The 20,337-nt window shown below is 42.9% G+C and overlaps 2 protein-coding genes across 2 annotated transcripts in view; one reads left to right on the forward strand and one right to left on the reverse strand.

Annotated features, from left to right (window-relative positions):
• The first annotated feature begins 215 nt into the window (after window positions 1-215).
• On the forward strand, window positions 216-9,870 carry si:dkey-75a21.2 (uncharacterized protein LOC794385 homolog). Its single transcript, XM_056246742.1, has 9 exons — window positions 216-372; window positions 1,298-1,510; window positions 1,819-1,937; window positions 2,101-2,370; window positions 2,916-2,959; window positions 3,741-3,812; window positions 3,917-3,979; window positions 8,078-8,116; window positions 9,226-9,870. Exons 1-9 carry the CDS (start codon window positions 304-306, stop codon window positions 9,657-9,659), a joined length of 1,323 nt encoding a protein of 440 aa, XP_056102717.1. The 5' UTR covers window positions 216-303; the 3' UTR covers window positions 9,660-9,870.
• A 1,067-nt stretch (window positions 9,871-10,937) lies between these two features.
• Window positions 10,938-20,337, reverse strand: part of qars1 (glutaminyl-tRNA synthetase 1) — an 81,003-nt gene continuing 71,603 nt past the window's right edge. The window contains exons 18-23 of the mRNA XM_056246741.1: window positions 12,748-12,849; window positions 12,554-12,646; window positions 12,165-12,292; window positions 11,979-12,045; window positions 11,282-11,407; window positions 10,938-11,197 (exon numbers count right to left, since the gene is read on the reverse strand). Coding sequence (XP_056102716.1) covers window positions 11,147-11,197; window positions 11,282-11,407; window positions 11,979-12,045; window positions 12,165-12,292; window positions 12,554-12,646; window positions 12,748-12,849 — 567 coding nt within the window. The 3' untranslated portion in view covers window positions 10,938-11,146. The remainder of the gene's footprint in view (window positions 11,198-11,281; window positions 11,408-11,978; window positions 12,046-12,164; window positions 12,293-12,553; window positions 12,647-12,747; window positions 12,850-20,337) is intronic.

The raw sequence follows: 20,337 nt of genomic DNA on the forward strand, positions 1-20,337 counted from the left end.
TATTTAGTTTTATTATTATTAGGCCTATTATTTTCTCTACATAGGCTTTACGAAATGTTCACATTTACTAAATCATTTTCTATGTTGTTTTAATGATTTGGCAATACAAAATGTCATGCCAATAAAGCTTTATGAATTGAATAGAGAGAGAGAGAGAGAGAGAGAGAGAGAGAGAGAGAGAGAGAGAGAGAGAGAGCGTGCACGCGAAAGATAAGCCCGTTTCTCGCGAGAGTTTTCCGTACGACGGTTACCTATAAACCCGATCACGAAGTTTAGCTCTTTGGCTGTGCTCAGCTGCTCAAAATGACACTGTTAAAGTGTCAGCATTGTATTGGAGAAGATAAAGCAGCAGAGGACACAGATCACGTGGAGGTTTGGTGTTATTCATGTTATACAGCAGCTGTTTTACCATTAAAGAGAAAAGCCTGAGTTTATGTGAGCTAACTTAGCTGGCTAACGTTAGCACAGCTGACTCGATTCATATATATTTACCTTTATCGTTAACACTACATTAACATTATATAGCTCTTTAGCCTATTAAAGTAAGTTAGTGTTTTAATGAAATAAAGTTTTGCTTACTATTATGAATCTTTATCATAGTTATAGAACAGTTATACCATTGTATAATAACCGTAGTTATTACCTTTAGGTAAAACCATGTGGCTCTTCAGTGCAATTGTTTTTTTTTTACAAACCGATATATGTTATGAAAAATAAACGTCTAAAGGTCTAAAAACACATGAAGAAACAATCACCACTTCTGCCATAGTCAAAATGTGACGCATTAAGTTCTTCTGCCAAAACACAATAACTTAGTTAATAAAGCTAAAGTTACTATAAGAAATACTTGGAAATAATATTATTTGGCATTGATTTCATTGTTAAGTGATTGTAAGAGCATTTCCCATCAAACTATCTATGTGAAGAAAAAAAAAAACCCTCCATAAAACACACATAATACATTGTAAAGTAGGCTATGTGATGGAAGTTTGCTGTACTGCATATAAGTTATGCTGATTTAAACACAAATTCGTTGAACTGCAATATTTCTTAAAAAACATGTTATTATAGTAATGATAATTCAATTTGAATCTTCATTAAGAACAATAAAAATGACAAAAAAACCTTCAAAAGTAAATTACAGTAATTAAATCTGAGGCAATAAATGTGTTTAATTGGCGTGAATATTTCACAATGCAATTCAAATTGAAGGTGACAGAGCAATACAATCTTGACCTGGACATGTTATTGTGAAATTAATTCAATGTGTTTTATTACCTGACACATTGTATTGCAGAAAATCTTGCCACCAGGGTACAGTCATCTGCTGTGTCGTCATGAACTGCTGGAAATGTCAGGGGATGTTGAAAACTTTCGAGCGGGTCTTAAATTGCAGCTGACTACAGAGGAGGAGGTCCAAAAGTGGCTGGAGGACTTCCAAAAGACCTCAGCTTTAACATGGAGGAAATCCAGGACATACCCTGATTCTGGACGCTACAACAAATACAGAGTAGGAACAACCTGTTATGTGTATGACAGAGCTTTAAAGGCAACCTGATATCAAAATTGAGTCTATACTTTCTTAAGATGTTCCTGTTCTTATTGAATGCAATTCATCAGAGTAATAACATTCTCTAAAATGATTAACGATGATGTAATAATGGTTACAGGATTAAAAGCAAAGAAGATGGGAAGAACACCCCCCCCCCCCCCCCCCCCAACCCAACCCCACCCCACCTGATTCCTGATGTTCAGTTTAAACATTGAACGTAAGGCCATTCTCTCAAAACTGCTTAAGTACTGTATTTTGTATACCAGGTGGATCTGAGATGCCAACACAAAACGTACAGTTCATCATCCAAGACATCCAAAAATACCAACTGCCCTGCTACCATGTTTCTGATTCTCAAGAGACATATGTATGAAAGAAAGTCCAGGTGAGATAAAAAAATAAGACCAAGGTGATGCACTACAAAACCACAAAATGTTTAACACCCAAACATTTGGTCAATTAGAAATTGAATTTTCAATAGGTCATACAATCTATTTCGAAACTGTGTTAAAACAAAATTCTATCTTATCTAATCTATCCTTCCACAGATCAGGAGACCCGCACATAGAAGAGGGCTATTTCCTTCATGTGAACTTGAGGAACGAACATAATCATAGACTGAACACTGCTGAGGTCATGAGGTGGAGAGATGTGTCTAATGACACCATTGAAAAGCTACATCAGCTCTACAGAACTGGTCACTCTCCTTCATCTGCACTCAAAAGCATTAAATACAATCTGCAGGAAGAGGAAGGTGATAACTACATTTACGCTATTGCAGATCGATCCATTTGCCCGGACCTTCAGTTCTGCTACAGGTCTGTCATTCAAGTGTGTTTGATAAACTATAGTAAAATCTATATTTAAAATGTGTTATGTAATGATAATGTAGTGAAGCGGTTTATGAGTCAGTAACAACAAAGAATTTTCATTATAACAATATCTCTAGTTCAAAACAATATTTGCATTCATGTTTATTTATGTTTTTTTTTAAATCCTAAATATTGTGATGTTTCTATAAGATGTTAAAATTTGACAAACTTAACTAACAGATACTTATTGACCTTGACACAGTCATGACAGCCTACAGGTATCCTCCCTGTGATACCATTTCCTCTTTTATGGCTTCGTACATGTTGGTCACACCACACTGACCTTAATTTGGTGGCCGAAGTTTTCAATATATTACTCTTTCTTTGAAAAATATTTTAATAAAACTTTTTTTTTTTACACCACTTTGACATTTGTGCCCCACAAATTGAAAACACGTTAATTGCAGAAGTGCATTAATTCTGTTTTATGTTAATATACATGTTGTTACTACTGAATACTGAGCCCTACTTTTTATTATATTTCACTACAGATTATACTACAAGCTTTTTCAAAAGTCATATGCTGAACCTGCAGGTAAGATGATTCTGGCAAACCTGCAGTGTCTAGAAAACAGTTTAGAGCAGTGCAGCGGCGATAGATTTATTGTGGCCATGTTAATGAAGTGGGTCACACAGGTGTAAGATGTTAGAGTGGACAGAAGAGTTTTGTAGATTAATCTGGCAGTTTTGATGTGTTTGTGTGCGTAATATATACAGTAGTCAACATTTGAAGTGGATCAAAACCTTTCATCAAAGTTATACATGAATTTTGATCAACTGGACAACTTTGATGAACTTTTTTGATCCACTTCAAATGTTGACTACTGTATTTTATTAATATTCAAAATTATACAACAAATAGTTGCAGTCCCAGATGCGAATCCATCTGTGCTAAAATACACCATATACAATCAGCTGTTACAAGGGTGCATGCTCGGACTGATGTTGAACTCAGTTGCAGGGTTTTATTTAAAAGTGATAAATAGGAAATAAACAAAGACAGTAGTGGATACAAGGAGGTAACGTTACAATCAAGCAATAAGGTATACGGATATATTGTGAATATACTCTTGTGTTTGGTAACAACAGCCTTTAGCAGTGACTACATTCACAATATAGCATGGCCTCTGATATTTTTTACAATATGTGTATAAATTGGATGGATACTTTAATTTGAAAAGTGCTACAAATATATTTAACATTTAAGTCATTTTAATCAAATCAAATGATATTAAATTACATGCAATTGCAGAAGATTTGTTATTAGTGTTGTTTAATCCCAGCATTTCTCTTGTGAAATATGGGTGTCTATTCAGAGAAGGACATTTCAGAAGAGCTTTTTAAACCATTAGAATTGGAACAGTCATGGGAGACGACAACAGTGACAGGTGAGTATGTCCCTGTTGAAATGAAACAAGACTATATCAATAATAGTTGTCTACAAAGAGATATAGAAATGATTTAACAACATTTTGCCCTTTCTCTAAAACAGATGGACACACTACATGCATTGAAGATGGGGTGTCTGTAACTACTCTACCAGTCATCACCACAGGTGAAACAACTCATCTTTTGTCACTTTGTTTGACTCAGTTCACATGTGTAGATATGAAACAGGTCAGCAATGCAAGAATTCATCTGTCACAGGGCTCCAGACTAACTTTTTTTACTAGGAGCGCTGTTGCCCCTGACTGAAAATTTTAGGAGCACAAGCAGAAAATTTAGGGGCACACCTTAAATCAGCTTGCAATGCAATTATTCAAATTTCCCCCAAAATAACTGTAATACTGACAAATTCTTTAATAATAAAGAGACTTAACGTACAGATATTGTTGGTAGCACTGGGGCTGACAATAAATCACTAAGCTTAATTTAGGGTGTAGATGAAATTAACTTTTGTTATTATTATCATTCATAATGTCTTAATATTAATTAAAAAACAAAAGGAGAGACAAAATGTATATTAAGGAGTGAACATAGCCAATAAACATCCTACTGTTTACAATGGTATTTTTTTTTTAAATAAGTGTTTAAATAAGAGTTATCCAACATCTTAAATTTTTTAGTTTTAGGACAGTCTTTGAAGGATGAACAAAAAATGTGTTGGTCATCACATAAAAAATAAATAAAAAAAAAGCATTTATATATGATATTATAGTTTTGAAGTGCTAGAAAAGATGTGTAGGCTGCGTTTGACTATTTCTGTCACATTATCATATTTATGGTTAGAGTTACTTACTACTACATTAGCCTAAATCCATGGTGAATGTTGCTTATTTGTGGACTGAAAGCCTTCTATAAGATTTTCTCCTGGTTTCCACGTCAGCACTGTTTGATCTAATATCTATGGTTTATAACAGAACTCTGCGCCGAATCGGAATGTTTCTCACTGGATCTCGTAGCGATGATGTTATTAATTCTGAGGCGAATTCAATGGATTTCTTCACTGGATCTCCTAGTAACAGTGTCGCGTGAGCGAGATCGGCCCGCGACTGGCAAGTTCGGGTCCTTATTTTACTGTCAATGGTTCGGGGCGCTGCTCCATTGATATACACTCACCGGCCACTTTATTAGGTACACCTGTCCAACTGCTCGTTAACACTTAATTTCTAAGCAGCCAATCACATGGCGGCAACTCAGTGCATTTAGGCATGTAGACATGGTCAAGACAATCTCCTGCAGTTCAAACCGAGCATCAGTATGGGGAAGAAAGTTGATTTGAGTGACTTTGAACGTGGCATGATTGTTGGTGCCAGAAGGGCTGGTCTGAGTATTTCAGAAACTGCTAATCTACTGGGATTTTCACGCACAACCATCTCTAGGGTTTACAGAGAATGGTCCGAAAAAGAAAAAACATCCAGTGAGCGGCAGTTCTGTGGGCGGAAATGCCTTGTTGATGCCAGAGGTCAGAGGAGAATGGCCAGACTGGTTCGAGCTGATAGAAGGGCAACAGTGACTGAAATAACCACTCGTTACAACCGAGGTATGCAGCAAAGCATTTGTGAAGCCACAACACGCACAACCTTGAGGCGGATGGGCTACAACAGCAGAAGACTCCACCGGGTACCACTCATCTCCACTACAAATAGGAAAAAGAGGCTACAATTTGCAAGAGCTCACCAAAATTGAACAGTTGAAGACTGGAAAAATGTTGCCTGGTCTGATGAGTCTCGATTTCTGTTGAGACATTCAGATGTTAGAGTCAGAATTTGGCGTAAACAGAATGAGAACATGGAACCATCATGCCTTGTTACCACTGTGCAGGCTGGTGGTGGTGGTGTAATGGTGTGGGGGATGTTTTCCTGGCACACTTTAGGCCCCTTAGTGCCAATTGGGCATCGTTTAAATGCCACGGCCTACCTGAGCATTGTTTCTGACCATGTCCATCCCTTTATGGCCACCATGTACCCATCCTCTGATGGCTACTTCCACCATGTCACAAAGCTCTAATCATTTCAAATTGGTTTCTTGAACATGACAATGAGTTCACTGTACTAAAATGGCCTCCACAGTCACCAGATCTCAACCCAATAGAGCATCTTTGGGATGTGGTGGAACGGGAGATTCGCATCATGGATGTGCAGCCGACAAATCTGCGGCAACTGTGTGATGCCATCATGTCAATATGGACCAAACTCCCTGAGGAATGCTTCCAGCACCTTGTTGAATCTATGCCACGAAGAATTGAGGCAGTTCTGAAGGCAAAAGGGGGTCCAACCCGTTACTAGCATGGGGTACCTAATAAAGTGGCCGGTGAGTGTACATAAGAAAGGCTATGCGCTGCCATAGGTGCGCTGCTCTGTCTATTATTGGTCCGGAATAATTAACGGTCCGTGAAGCATAAATGAGTAGCGTATTTTCGTTCCACTTTCATTTTGTTTGCATTCGCTGCTTGGTAACGAGTCGATAGATCGCTCATTGCTCAGACGCACATAGCAGCTTGTGATATTTGTCTCCGTCTCCTTCCCACAGACACGCGCGCTCTCTATTCTTGTCACACTCATTCATTCCGGATTCATTGACGCGCCCCTTCCACGCTTAACCATGCGTTTAACGTGAGGCAAATTTACTGGTCGCACATGTGCGACTGGATGTAAAATTCAGTCGCACACTCTCAAATTTTAGTCGCAAAATGCGACCACTTGGTCGCAGTCTGGAGCCCTGTGTCAATCTGTCCATCATGTAATGCTAAATAACTCCATTGCTATAGCAAGAAATTTCATGTTTATGATCAGTACATTTTCTTACATGCCAATGGCAAGTGTAGCAAAAAGTTCATTTTTGTCAGGTTTTCTGGAAGGAAGGACCCAAGAGCAGACAGATGTGTAGTCAACTTTACTGAGAAAGTTTAAACTAAAAAAACAGTGAGCCTCCTTACTCCAGGCCAATTCAAAATAGCCAGACAAAGACTGGTCAGCCAGGCGAGAGTCCAGCCAGGCGAGAGTCCAACCAGGAGTCCATCCGATCAGTTATCAAATCCAAATTTTAAGCAAATTTAGGTCAGAAATGGAGATTAAATGGGAATAACCGGACAAACCTAAAACAGAGTCAAGGGCAAGCACAGGTCAGACACAGGCCAGAAGGGCGAGCTGAACCAATCCAATCTCCAGAGCCAGGGATGTAAAGGTCAGCATCAGGATGGGCAGTCCGAGACCGCTGTGCTCTGGAGGAGACAGGCAACCACAGATCTAACTGAGCAGAGGACAATTTCGTGAGCAAGACAAGAAAATGGACTAATAGACTAGATCAACTGACAAAGACTAACAGGCAAGTGTGATACACTGGCAAAGAAACACAGAAATTATGAATTAGAAATGTGGATGTGAATGAGAATGTGGAGGTCAAAATTTGCTTATTTGTTTTGACTCTTTATGTGAGCTGTGTCTCAATGTTTTCTGAGATTAAGGGTGCTTTCACACCTGGATCGATTGGAGACGTTGTTCCGAAACAAAGGGGCGTTTCCCTTTTGGCCCGGTTCGTTTTGGTCATATGTGAACACAACAATCGCACTCTGAATCGGAACAAAATAACCGAGCCGAGACCGCCTAGAAGAGGTGGTCTCGGCTCGATTCCATACGAACCCTGGAGCGGTTCGTTTGTAGTGAGAACACAACCGACCCACGAACCGGAACAAATCAATAGGCAAGGTGGTCTCGTACCTTTATGTACTGCTGTCGGAGTTTTTTCGCCTTTGCGCGGCACTGCTCGACGGACCGTTCATAACCCCTCTCTTTCATTTTATAGCTGATCTTCTTGTACACTTCGGTGTTCTTGTATGTAGTGTCCAATATCCGGGAGATGTGTTCTTCCGACCAAATATCTATGAGGCATTTCACCTCTTCGTAGCACCAAGTCAACCCGCGATTCATTTTGTGTTAGGCTACTGTTGTCATGGCGATGTCCCACAATGGAATGCGCGACCTGAACGCATGAGGTAGTGACGAAAAGGCGTAAGGAAAGCCCTGGAAGGGTGCGCTATTTGTACCGCTTTACAACAGTGTGGTGTGAACAGAGTGACAAATTAAATTGATTCGGAACAAAGTATTCTGTTTCGGATCTGTTCCGGAACAAAACAAATCGATCCAGGTGTGAAAGCACCCTAAGATTTAATATGGAAGCAGACGTTTTGTTTATTTGTATGTCTTCTGTTTAGAAGGAGAAGATTTTTCAGAAGACAATGAGCCAGGCCCAAGTACGTATTTTCTTTTCTTAAAGGGTTAGTTCACCCAAAAATGAAAATTCTGTCAGTAATGACTCACCCTCATGTTGTTCCAACCCGTAAGACTTTCGTTCAACTTCGGAACACAAATTAAGATATTTTTGATTAAATCTGAGAGCTGTCTCACACCTCCATAGTGGCAGGTTGGAGGTAGGTTTCTATTGAAATTGAAACCTGCCGGCCCATAAACATTGTTAAAATAGTCCAAGTGACTACAGTGGCTCAACTTTAAGTTTATCAAGCGACGAGAATACTTTTTGTGCAAAAAAAAAAAAAAAAAAAAATTCTTAAACTTTTCTTCTTCTACTGTGTGGGCCTCTGAGTTCACGTAGTGTAACAGTGCAGCGCTGCGTCAGAACGTAGGCTCACTATTGGCCGACGCTGGTCATGAGTGTGATGCTGGCCAATAGTGAGCCTACGTTCTGACGCAGCGCTGCGCTGTTACACTATGTGAACTCAGTCAGGCACTGTAGACTATTTTTTTACTAACTTTCTGGGCTGGCAGGTTTCAATTACAATAGAAGCCTATGGAGGAGTGAGACAGCTCTCAGATTTAATAAAAAATATCTTAATTTGTGTTCCGAAGGTGAACGAAAGTCTTACGGGGTTGGAACAATATGAGGGTGAGTAATTACTGAAAGAATTTTAATTTTTGGGTGAACTAACCCTTAAACGCATTTTACATTAAAGGGATAGTTCAGTCAAAAATTCTGTCATCATTTACTCACCCTCAGGTTGTTCCAAACCTGTATGAGTTTCTTTTTTTCTGTTGAACATAAAAGACGATATTTTGAACTTGAAGAATGTTAGTAACCAGACAGTTGACGGTTACGCCAGCCATTGACTTCCATAGTAGGAAAAAAATACTATGGAAGTCAATGGTTACTGTCAACTGTCTGGTTACTAACACTCTTCAAAATATTTTCTTTACTGTTCAACAGAAGAACGAAACTCATACAGGTTAGGGACAACATAAGATTAAATGATGGCAAACAAATGTTTTGGGGGGTGAACTATCCCTTTAATAAGACTAATCCTGTTAACAGACAACACAGTCATTATCATTGTATCTATCTGTTAAGGTGGAGCTGAAGAGGTCGTCGGGTCTTTGGATGGACAGCTCGAGGAGATTTTTGGGATGCTAAAAAAGAAGCTAAACGAGGATGCAAGTTTTACACCACCTATAAGAGCGTTTGTGTCCAATTTCTTTCAAATAAAGACTGACAGTGCTCTGCAGTCATCACTTTTTTGTTTTGGTAAGGCCACTCAGACAATCAATCAGATCAGTGTACAACCTGCTGCAGGTCCACGGAGGAAAGGGGCTCTGGCTGGACGTAGAGCTGTTGGCAGACCCCCAAAGAGCTCAAGAAGAGAGCACCCATACTGCAACAGCAGATCCAACAACACTCCCCAAACTCTCACATTCTGTTTGCAGGAAAACAACACCCTTGAGAAGACAGTCCCCAACACACCACCACCAGCTTTTGGTGTGTGTGAAGGTCCAACTACTGTCTAGAGGATATTAAATTAATAAGCCTTAAGAAGCTGGGCTTTACAGTGAACATCATGAAATCATCTACTTTATATCTCTGGTCTTCTTGTGCACAATTCAACAGTGCATGTTGTTCTAGAAGAGGAAATGTTTGTTTGTATATTTAATTACAATGTAACGACTTATTGACTTTGTTCTGATGTGTGGGTATGAAACACACTTTTCACCATGCAGGTAATTCACTATGGATAAAATCAAGTTCCACCCTACTTTTTTTTTTTTCTCATTGAATGTTTAACTCTGCAGTGTCACATTATGGAAGTAAATTGGGCTGCTAAAGCCGTTTCATGTTCACTTATAATGACTGCCATATTTTTAAAGGTGTCCAGACACCTAATGTTACGGTTACCTTTTTGGTTAACAACCTTATATTTAGAGAAAATTTGTTCCTAATATCTTCATTTTCCAGACCAATGCAACTTCTTGATTTTTTTTTTTTTTGCAATGATCTTTACTGTTGTGTAGGCCTATACACCACTTAAGTTTTATTCAGATCCAGTACTGCAACAAGCTGTCTGTGGTGGCCAGTTTAATGTGGTTTCATTATTTACAAAATATGACAAACGGTCCAATCTTACTCTTTATGCACATGGACAAAAAAATATTATGCATTGTTTTGCCATTTCTAAATGAAATTGTTTTTTGAACGACAAAATATCACTTGTCAGTTATTTGTAAATTCATGGGTTTTGTCCCATGAATGGTATGGTATATTAGCATAGTTTTGCTTTATAGACAATGTACAAATAGCTTGTTATTTTCCCTGGAAGGCACTACAAATGTGTAGTTATAGGTATAATACTTGCCTTTGTAAAGTACTCAATAAACCTGTAAGATCATGATTAATACCAATATATCTGTGATTAAAATATTTTATATTGCATTGCTGCCATAAATGTCATCACAACAAAAGAATACTTAGAAAATTCAGAAACTAGGACACCATCTTGGGAACCGTTAACATTTTATGAATTGGAAATGCTCTAACCCTAATCTGGTATTCTGTCTAAGGATATTACAATTCACCCATGCAAAATTAAATGGATTTGTTGGTAGTCCCCTGGAAAGCTTGATCTTCCAAAAAAGGTTATTTCAAATGGAAATGCATTTACCATGTTAGAAACTATCCCAAAAAGTCATTTTTCTATTAATTGACAACTACGGGTTTTATGGGATTTGTGCGATTAATTACAAAGATGCATTTGCATCAAACACATTTACATGTATTCACAAGTCAAAATCTTTAATGAAATTGTTTATTTCTTAGATGACAAACCCCAGCAGAATGAATAGGTTGTACAAAATATCTTGGCACCTGAGAGTAAAAAAGACTTTTCATAGTATGGATAGAATACACTGAATTCCCCAGATTATTTGAACTGGTTTTAAATTGAAAACTGCTTTGTGATGCATGGTTGATGTCAAAGAACAACTTCCTTCTTGCAGCCCAATCATATCTTTCCTGGGTCCTCCTTGAGAGTAACGGTTCTGTTGAACACCAGCTGGGGAGGAAGAGGTGACAGATGAGAAGTGTTTTCCTCTACTGTATGTTCATCTTTTTGACAATTTAATGTTTCTGGAAATACCTTTTCAGATGTGCTATCAGGGTCCAGAGAAAAATAACCCACTCTTTCAAACTGAAATTTATCAAACACTTTGGCCTTGCCCACGGAACGATCCACCAAGGCACTTTCAATCACTGTTAAGGAATTCTAGGAATGAAAAAACAAAACAAAAAAACTTTATTAATCTTTTAAAAATGAAAAATGTCAGTTACACTTTAGCGTCCTTGTTACATTACATGTACTTACTATTGAAATAACTGTAAATTATGCATAATTATAAGCAACCAATCCTTTTCCCAAAAGTTACTTAATAATTGTAACCAAAATTTCTATATTATTGCATTCATTGCTTGCTATATGCAGTTGCATATAGCACAAAATCATTAGTGGTGGTTAGGTAATCACTTGGGGGCAGTTTCCGGGACAGAGATTAAGCCTAGTCCCAGAACAGCACAGTTGGTTTTAAATTAATCTTGTTTATTTTAGTTCAGACTCTATAATCCAGGTGTTAGTAATCTGTACTTAATCTGTTTCAGAAAGCCATTTTTTTAAGCCACAGGTGACTATTCTAGATTAAGGCCTACTCCTGGCTTAATTTAAACTCTGTCCGGGAAACCGCCCCTTAGAGTTTGCACTTTGTTGCATAGCTCATTTTAGTTTGTTGTAAACAAACTTTATTTAAAAATTCTAGTTTATCCTATATAATGTATTGCCTTACAGGGTTAATGTCACTCAGGAATCCAGCAGGCACTTCAGCTGGGTCCTCTGGGTGTTTATGGAGAAAACTACAGACAAAAAAATGAGAGTGAGGGTAAAACATACAGAGTCTGTCAAAAAGACGTGAGACATAAAATATTAAAATGAAATAAAAACCTGTGGTTTGTCAGCATACAAGGAAACTTACAGGCTTTCATACAGGCGCACTTCACACCGCAGTGGCTCGCTCACCCAATGAATGAATGCTTTGGGTTTCTCCCCAGAGTCTGAGCTGACACACGTCACCTCTAGCTCACACACTTTACCACAGTTATCCTGACAAGAGAAAAGACATTTAACTCTACAAAGCCTACTGTATTATATTTGATATGCAAATTTCTAAGGCCTCTAAATTATCAACATGATTAAAACTTTGCTGAGAAGCCTGTTGTACACAAACTTCTACATGCTTTTTGATCAATCAGCTTATTTTTTTTTTTAGCAACTAAAAGATTCTCAACAAAAACATATGCAAACTTTAAAAAAAAATTCATGCAAACTAAGTGGATCATGTGAGCTAAGTGAGTGGTGTTTCACCTTGATGACGCGCTGTACAGAGATGACGTATCCTGCATGTCTCAAGCCTACCGGCTGATCTGGAGTCAGGCGCTTATAGCCCTTCTCCATTACCTACAGCAAACACACAAAACAGCAAAAATGGTCACCTCTGCATATATGGGATGCTGGTTCAATTCAAAACAGATCCTCATATGAAATGATCTTAAAAACACCTCTCTAAAGTCACTCTGCTCAATAAAGATGGTCTTTGAGAAGGAAACCACGTGGCTGCCCTTGGCTTCATTGGCTGGGAAGTCTGGGACTCGAAGCTCCTTCTGAATAGGGGAAAAAAACAGATGAGTGATGCACTGCCGTTATGAGACTACGCTTCGCAGAAAAAAAGGACAAATTGATGCTAAATATGTGAGCTAATTAGTTCATAACTTAAAGTCATTTTGAAATATTTTTTTTTACATAAATGAATACTGTAACATTGCAGTGTTTTTTGTTTTGTTTTTGCAAGAGATATTTTCTATTTTGTAATGGACTGTTTTTTTATGCAAGCTTTTAGCTAAACTAGAGAGTTAAACAAATTATTTCATTTCCATCTGTTATTTAGTATTTGGCAAGTAGCCACATAATAATCATGATAATGTACCATCAGCCAGTCTGTGACGGAGACTCAGATGAACTCGTGTTGAGATCTATGTGCAGTTTATTATATAACTGGAGTTTCAAAAAACAAACAAACAGGCGTGGGTCGAAGCACCAGGATTAACAGCAACGTAGATAAAGCAGCAAACGTCATAACAGGCAGGTGGTCAGGGCTGGCAGCGAACAATCACAGAGTAATTCAAATCAAGGCAGAGTCAAAAGGCAGGCAGCAAGGGTCATAAGTCCAAAAACAGCAAGGGTCAAAACCAGACAAGATAAAGGACAAGGGAAAAACGCTCAGAAATGTCAACCGTGGCAAAACAAGACTTCGCACTGAGCTTGGCGTGCTCAGGGCTTAAATAGTCTGCGAAATGGAGTTCAGATACGCGTTTAATCAGTCCAGGTGTGTGGGTTGCTTGGAAATGTAAAAAAAACCCAAAAAAAAACAAAGTCCCTTTAAGACAAGTCATTTCACTCGGCGGCCATCTTTGAAACGCCTCTCGGCCGTGCAAGTACAGCTCCTATCTCTTTGAAAGGGTAAACATAAAATTCTCCAAACCTGAAACCACCAATAAAATCTGTCTCATAAATTTAGTTTCTAAACGCTCGAATCATGACAGAAAACGAAATTTTTCAGGCTGGATCAAGCTAATGCGCATGGGCAGTCTGACTGAACCGGAGCTTCTAACAGCAGCTGCAGTGACTTTACCCAGGGCTGGACTGGGACAAAAAAAAATTAGCCCAGGCATTTTGGCCTAGACTGGCCCACTATGATCATAAACACCACCCATCTTTGCACACCCTTGAATATGTATACCAACTCCTATTCCTTAAAACCACTAATGGCATGTAACGAGTGAGTAGGAATGAGTGAGAGTTAACAGATGAAATAACTCCAAAATTAAATGTATTAATACAATTGAACTATACCTCCACAGTGATGAATCCTAAAACAAGCTTTAAGCTGCATTGGCATAGCAATACCAGTGTTTCCCACAGGATTTTTAGTAAAACTGTGGTGGGTGAGCCTCAGGCCTTTTGGGGGGGTTCGGAGGCATGGCCCCCCGAAAGAAAAAATTGAGCATTTTAATGTAAAATTCATTAATCTGGAGCACTTTGAGAGTTAAGAGCTCCAACCCATATTCAGTGTGCAAATTGAACAAAGAAAAACTCTTAGTTGTGATATAGTGTTTCAGTCTACATTACACTACTACATACCGTATAGCCGAATATAAGACAAGGTTTTTGTCCTAAAAATAGACTGAAAAATGAGGGGTCGTCTTATATTCGAGTGGAGGAACCGATTGATAACCTTTTTCTCCCGCGCCGTCGAGCGCCGAGGAGAAAGAGGGTTTCAGACGCGCTGAATATGGCGCTTTCCATGACTTGGTCAGCTCGTCATGTACCTCCGGGAAGAAGGGGGTGGGTCTCTGCTCGCTTGTCTCCGTCCGCTCTGGCATCCTCTGTGAACGAATCGGTTACCTAACATAACCTCGGTTCTCTCTAGATGAGGGAACGAGTATTGCGTAAGCTAGCTTACGCTGCGGGAAAGATTCATCTTTTCTGAGAAATTGAAGCCTATAATTATCCTATAATTATCCTATAATTTTGTATCCATTGTCAACGCAGTTCAGCTGCAGCAGACCATGAGCAGGCTAGCTAGCAGCTCATTGGCTCGCTCACAGGGAACTGCTTAAGCCTATGAGGAGACACGAATTAACTCTCGGCCAATGAGAGTCTGACCTGCTCTCATTGCGTCAGAGCCCGCCAAAACGGGCGTGGCCAGAGAGTATAAATTCGCCTCTCAGGCTGCAAACTCTGGTTTTCATAGAATGAAGCGAGAACGCTAGTAGCACAAGCACGGCCAGGAACGCAATACTCGTTCCCTCATCTAGAGAGAACCGAGGTTACGTTAGGTAACCGATTCGTTCTCTTACGAGAGGTTCTCTCGTATTGCGTAAGCTAGCTTACGCTGCGGGAACACCTGGTCAACGCCGTGCGTGCTAAGCATCCACTATGAGTCCCAGGGGGGACCCCGGGGAACCCTTATGAGTGGGAATAATATATGTACATGTGACAAAGGCCAGCAGAGCGGGCCGGGGATTGTGAAGTACATAAGCACATGATAAGGAGGGACAGAGCGAAACCGGTCTGAGTGAATAACTCCCTATAGTGCAGCTCAACCAGAAGAGCTGTAACATACTAGACTGCTAGTAGTTTAGCCTGCAAGGCGGGAACTTCCAGATTGTAAAATCTGACAAAGGTGGAGGGGGAAGCCCATCCCGCTGCCACACAAATATCATGAATGGAAATTCCGCTGGACCACGCCCACGATGAGGCCATGCCTCTAGTGGAATGGGCCCTGATGCCCAGAGGGCATGGCAGGTCTTTTGACGCGTATGCGGCTGCAATGGCATCAACTATCCATCTGGACAGAGTCTGTTTCGAGGCGGCCAACCCTTTGGTGCGTCCACCGAACGAAACAAAAAGCTGCTCAGCTCGTCTGACCGGAGCAGTGCGAGTAAAGTATAATCTCAGGGCCCTGACCGGACACAGGAGATTAGAGTCAGATTCGCTATCGGATGCAGGCAGAGCCGATAGGGAAATAACTTGTGCCCTGAACGGGGTACCAATCGCTTTTGGGACATAACCATCTCTAGGTTTGAGAACGACTAAGGAGTCATTGGGCCCAAACTCCAGACAGGAAGCGCTACTGGACAGCGTGTGAAGGTCTCCCACACGCTTCACTGACGCGAGCGCGAGCAGAAAAATGGTTTTGAGCGAAAGGTATTTGAGGTCCACGGTGTTTAACGGTTCGAATGGGGGGGCTTTCATAGCTTCGAGAACTATGGAAAGGTCCCAAATCGGCACCGAAGGGGGGCGTGAGGGGTTCATCCTTCTAGCTCCCCTGAGGAAGCGGATGACTAAGCCATCTTTGCCCAGTGACTGGCCGCGCCGGGGTTCAGCGAACGCCGCGACGGCTGCCACATACACCTTGAGAGTGGACGGGGACCTGCCCTTGTCCAGCATCTCTTGGAGAAAACTTAGCAAGGAAGGAACCTCGCATGACCGTGGGTCCACGCTTCTGTCGGTGCACCACTTAGAGAACACAGACCATTTAGACGCATAGAGCCTTCTAGTAGAAGCCGCTCTAGCCTGCATGATCGTGTTTAGAACTCCCTCTGGCAAAGCAACGGGTAGTCGTTGATCACCCACGCATGAAGCGCCCAGCGCTCTGGGTGGGGATGCCAGATCGTGCCGCGAGCTTGGGAGAGGAGATCTGTTCTGACTGGATTGGGCCACGGGGCTGTCTGTGACAGCTGAGTGAGCTCCGGAAACCAAGTCTGACCCTCCCAACGCGGAGCTATGAGGAGCACCGAGTGGCGTGTTTCCCTGATTCTCTGAAGCACCTGCGGTAGCAGAGAAACCGGAGGGAATGCATAAAGCGGGCGGCTGGGCCAGGTCTGGGCTAGCGCGTCCTCGCCTTTTGAGAAAAATATTGGGCAGTGGGTGTTTTCTTCTGAGGCGAAGAGGTCCACCTCTGCTCTGCCGAATATTCGCCACAGCTTTTGGACTGTAAGAGTGTGCAGGGACCATTCCCCGGGGGGAATGGGGTTCCTGGACAGACTGTCTGGACCGTCGTTCAGATGGCCCGGCACGTGCGTCGCTCTGAGCGAGAGCAGGTGACACTGGGACCAAACTAGGATGCGTTCTGTCAGCCGGAAGAGATTTCTGGATCTGACTCCGCCCTGACGGTTTAGATAGGAGACCACGGCCATATTGTCCGAACGGATCAGCACATGGTGACCGTGAATGCGCGGCAGAAAGCGCGCGAGCGCGTTCTCGACCGCCAGCATCTCCAAACAGTTTATGTGGAGGAGACTCTCCTGAGCTGACCAGGGGCCGAAGGCCGGTGAGCCCTCGCAGACCGCACCCCAACCTGTGTTGGATGCGTCTGTCGAAATGACTTTTCGGCGAGAAAAGGTCCCCATGGAAACGCCCCGCTGAAACCATTCTGTCATGGTCCATGGCTGCAGAGCTGTGATACAGGTCTGCGTTACCTTTATCAGGCTGGCGGCCCGTGGTCCACGCGCGGTGAGACACACGGCTCTTCAACCAGAACTGAAGCGGGCGCATGCGCAGTAACCCCAGCTGGAGCACTGCGGAGGCTGAGGCCATGTAACCCAGCGCCTTCTGAAAAGTTTTCAGAGGTGTGAGTCTGTTCAACTGAAAGGATGCGGCGAGACGCTGAACACGGCGCGCGCGCTGTGTAGACAGACGAGCCGTCATCGAGACCGAGTCTAGCTCTATACCCAAGAAGGAGATAGTCTGACTGGGTTGAAGTGCGCTCTTTGTCCAGTTGACAGAGAGGCCCAAACTTTTCAGATGGTCGAGGAGAACTGTACGATGAGACAGTAGCTCTCTCTGTGATTGTGCCAAAATCAGCCAGTCGTCCAAATAGTTCAGTATTCGCAGCCCCTGACTCCGCAGGGGGGCGAGCGCCGCATCCATGCACTTCGTAAACGTGCGGGGTGCTAGGGATAGGCCGAACGGAAGGACGGTGTATTGATAAACCTGGCCTTCGAAGGCGAAACGTAAGAATGGCCTGTGAAGGGGATTTATCGGAATCTGAAAATAAGCATCTTTCAGATCTAGTGAAATGAACCAGTCCCCCTGGCGCACATGCGCGAGGAGTTTTCTGATAGTGAGCATTTTGAATGGTCTCTTCATAAGAACTTTGTTCAGAAATCTGAGGTCTAAGATTGGTCTGAGGCCGCCGTCTTTCTTTGGAACCAGAAAATAACGGCCGTAAAACCCTGACTCGCTCATAGATAGAGGAACTCTCTCTATAGCCCTTTTGCACAATAGTTTTGCTATCTCTGAACGGAGCAGAGTCACTGCTTCTGGGTTCACAATAGTTTCTAGCCGCGCTCGGAAACGTGGAGGGCGGCGGTGAAACTGTAAGCGATAGCCTAGCCTTATTGTGTTTAGCACCCACTGGGAAATTCCCGGAATAGCTTCCCACGCTTTGAAGCGTAACGCTAAGGGGTGAGTGGCTACATGGTCCCCGTTGCTGCACACAGCGGGCCGCGCGGGCGCGCTCATAGTGTTTATGACAGCGGGACTTACACTCAGAGAGGAGTTTAAGGGCCGTGTAACAGAGTGAGCAGAGGTGGGACGCGCACACGGGCTCGTGGGCGCGCTTATGCACTCTTAAACTCGAGCGGGTTGGAACCGCTTTATGAGAGTGGGCTCTGTGAGACACACGGGAACTGAAATGCTTTTGTGTATGAGTGAACACAGTGTTGTGGGCACATTTTCTACACGTGAGGCTTTTATGCTCTTTTTGAGATATCTCTGGGTCGCCGTGAAAACGGTGTTTGTGCACATGCAGTGCTTTGTGTATGAGTGAACACAGTGTTGTGGGCACATTTTCAACACAAGAGGTTTTTATGCTCTTTTTGAGATACCTCTGGGTCGCCGTGAAAACGGTGTTTGTGCACATGCAGTGCTTTGTGTATGAGTGAACACAGTGTTGTGGGCACATTTTCTACACAAGAGGCTTTTATGCACTTTTTTAGATTTCTCTGGGTCGCGGTGAAAACGGCGTTTGTGCACATGCAAGCGGGAAAAGAGACCGGCTTGTTGATGGCGGTGTACACTGCTGCAGTAGCCGTGTGAACGGGGACTGACAGAGGGCGAAACCTTGATGGCGGTTCAGCCATGGCGAGAAATAGCCGTCCTTTTCTCAGCTGAGGCTGGTCACGTGAGCGGCCTGCAGCGGGATATATATATAGCCTGAAATCGGCTGCACTTGTGACGCGCGTCGCGTGCAAGTGCGTGTTAGAAACGTGAGCGCTGCAAGCGGGCACGAGACTATTTTTAGCCTGCAGAGGCTGGACTTGTGATGCGCGCGGCATAAAAATTATCTGCGAGAGCCGGAATCGAACGCGGGTCTCTGGCGCGAAAAGCTTTGTGATACACCACTGAGCCACAGGGGTAATGACACAAGCACAGTAGCGCGAGCAGATAAGAGGGCGTGATAGCAGTAACAGGTTTGCCTCGGTGGAACTAACACACTATAACCCATTTGTCCAGCTTTATGCTCGGAAATGAGAACGTTTCTCATGAGCGCGGGAGAGCGCGGCCGCTTTCTGTCACGTAAGAGAGCTGGGCGCGAGCTCAGAGCTGCATAAAGATTATCTGCGAGAGCCGGAATCGAACACGGATCTCTGGCGCGAAAAGCTTTGTGTTCCACCACTGAGCCAGGGGTAAAGACACAAACATAACAGCGCGAGCAGATAAGAGGGCGTGATAGCAGAAACAGGTTCGGCCTCAGCGGAACTGATACACTATAAACGCTTTATGTAGCGGCGTTATATGCAGGCGGGAGAGCGCGGCCGCTTTCTGTAACGTAAGAAAGCTAGCCGAGAGCTCAGAGCTGCATAAAAAAGTTATCTGCGAGAGCCGGAATCGAACACGGGTCTCTGGCGCGAAAAGCTTTGTGTTCCACCACTGAGCTAGGGGGAAGACACAGGCTTAATAGCGCGAGCAGATAAGAGGGCGTGATAGCAGCGACTAGTTCGGCCTCGACGGAACTAACGCACTATAAACCCACTTGCCGGTGACGCGTATGCATGGGGCCGGGCTAGCTCTCTTGTAAAGTAAAGAAAGCTAGCCGCCGTTGGCACAGCTGTAAGCGGCTCGTCCCCCATTCAGCGCTCGTAGGCGGTGAGAGGGGGAGGCGGCGTAACGCTTCGAGTCGAGCCCGCAGGGTCGACAACAGAAGCCCATTCGCAGAGGAAACATCCGCCGTCGGCGAGAGAAAGCTCTGCGTGTTCCAGTCCCAGGCAGAGAGCGCAGAAGAAGGCGGGCTCTGGCGCTGAGAGGGACGCGGCATGAGCCGCAGGTGTGCGAGGCATCTTAAAAAAGACGCTCGCTGCTCTTTTGTGAAGGTACACAAACAAAATACAATTGTAAAGGATACGTCGTCGGATGGCGCTAGCTTGCAGGACGGCTGAAGGTGGCGAAGTCGGCCGGCTTCCTCAGTCTCCCAGATGCTCGCTAGAAGGTGCCTTTTCAACGACGGCGGCTTCTCTCAGGATCAGCAGATGCGTGTAGCCTCGCTGAAGAGATGAAAATCAGAGTTTGCAGCCTGAGAGGCGAAT

Source organism: Rhinichthys klamathensis, unplaced genomic scaffold, assembly GCF_029890125.1.
Source record: "Rhinichthys klamathensis goyatoka isolate OS25496 unplaced genomic scaffold, OSU_Roscu_1.1 h1tg000040l_1, whole genome shotgun sequence".
In the NCBI taxonomy this organism is placed as follows: Eukaryota; Metazoa; Chordata; class Actinopteri; order Cypriniformes; family Leuciscidae; genus Rhinichthys; species Rhinichthys klamathensis.

Coding starts and splice junctions, on each gene's coding strand:
- si:dkey-75a21.2 (XM_056246742.1), top strand. CDS start 304: ATGACACTGTTAAAGTGTCAGCATTGTATTGGAGAAGATAAAGCAGCA. Junction 373..1,297: donor AGGACACAGATCACGTGGAG/GTTTGGTGTTAT, acceptor ATTGTATTGCAG/AAAATCTTGCCACCAGGGTA. Junction 3,980..8,077: donor TCTACCAGTCATCACCACAG/GTGAAACAACTC, acceptor TCTTCTGTTTAG/AAGGAGAAGATTTTTCAGAA.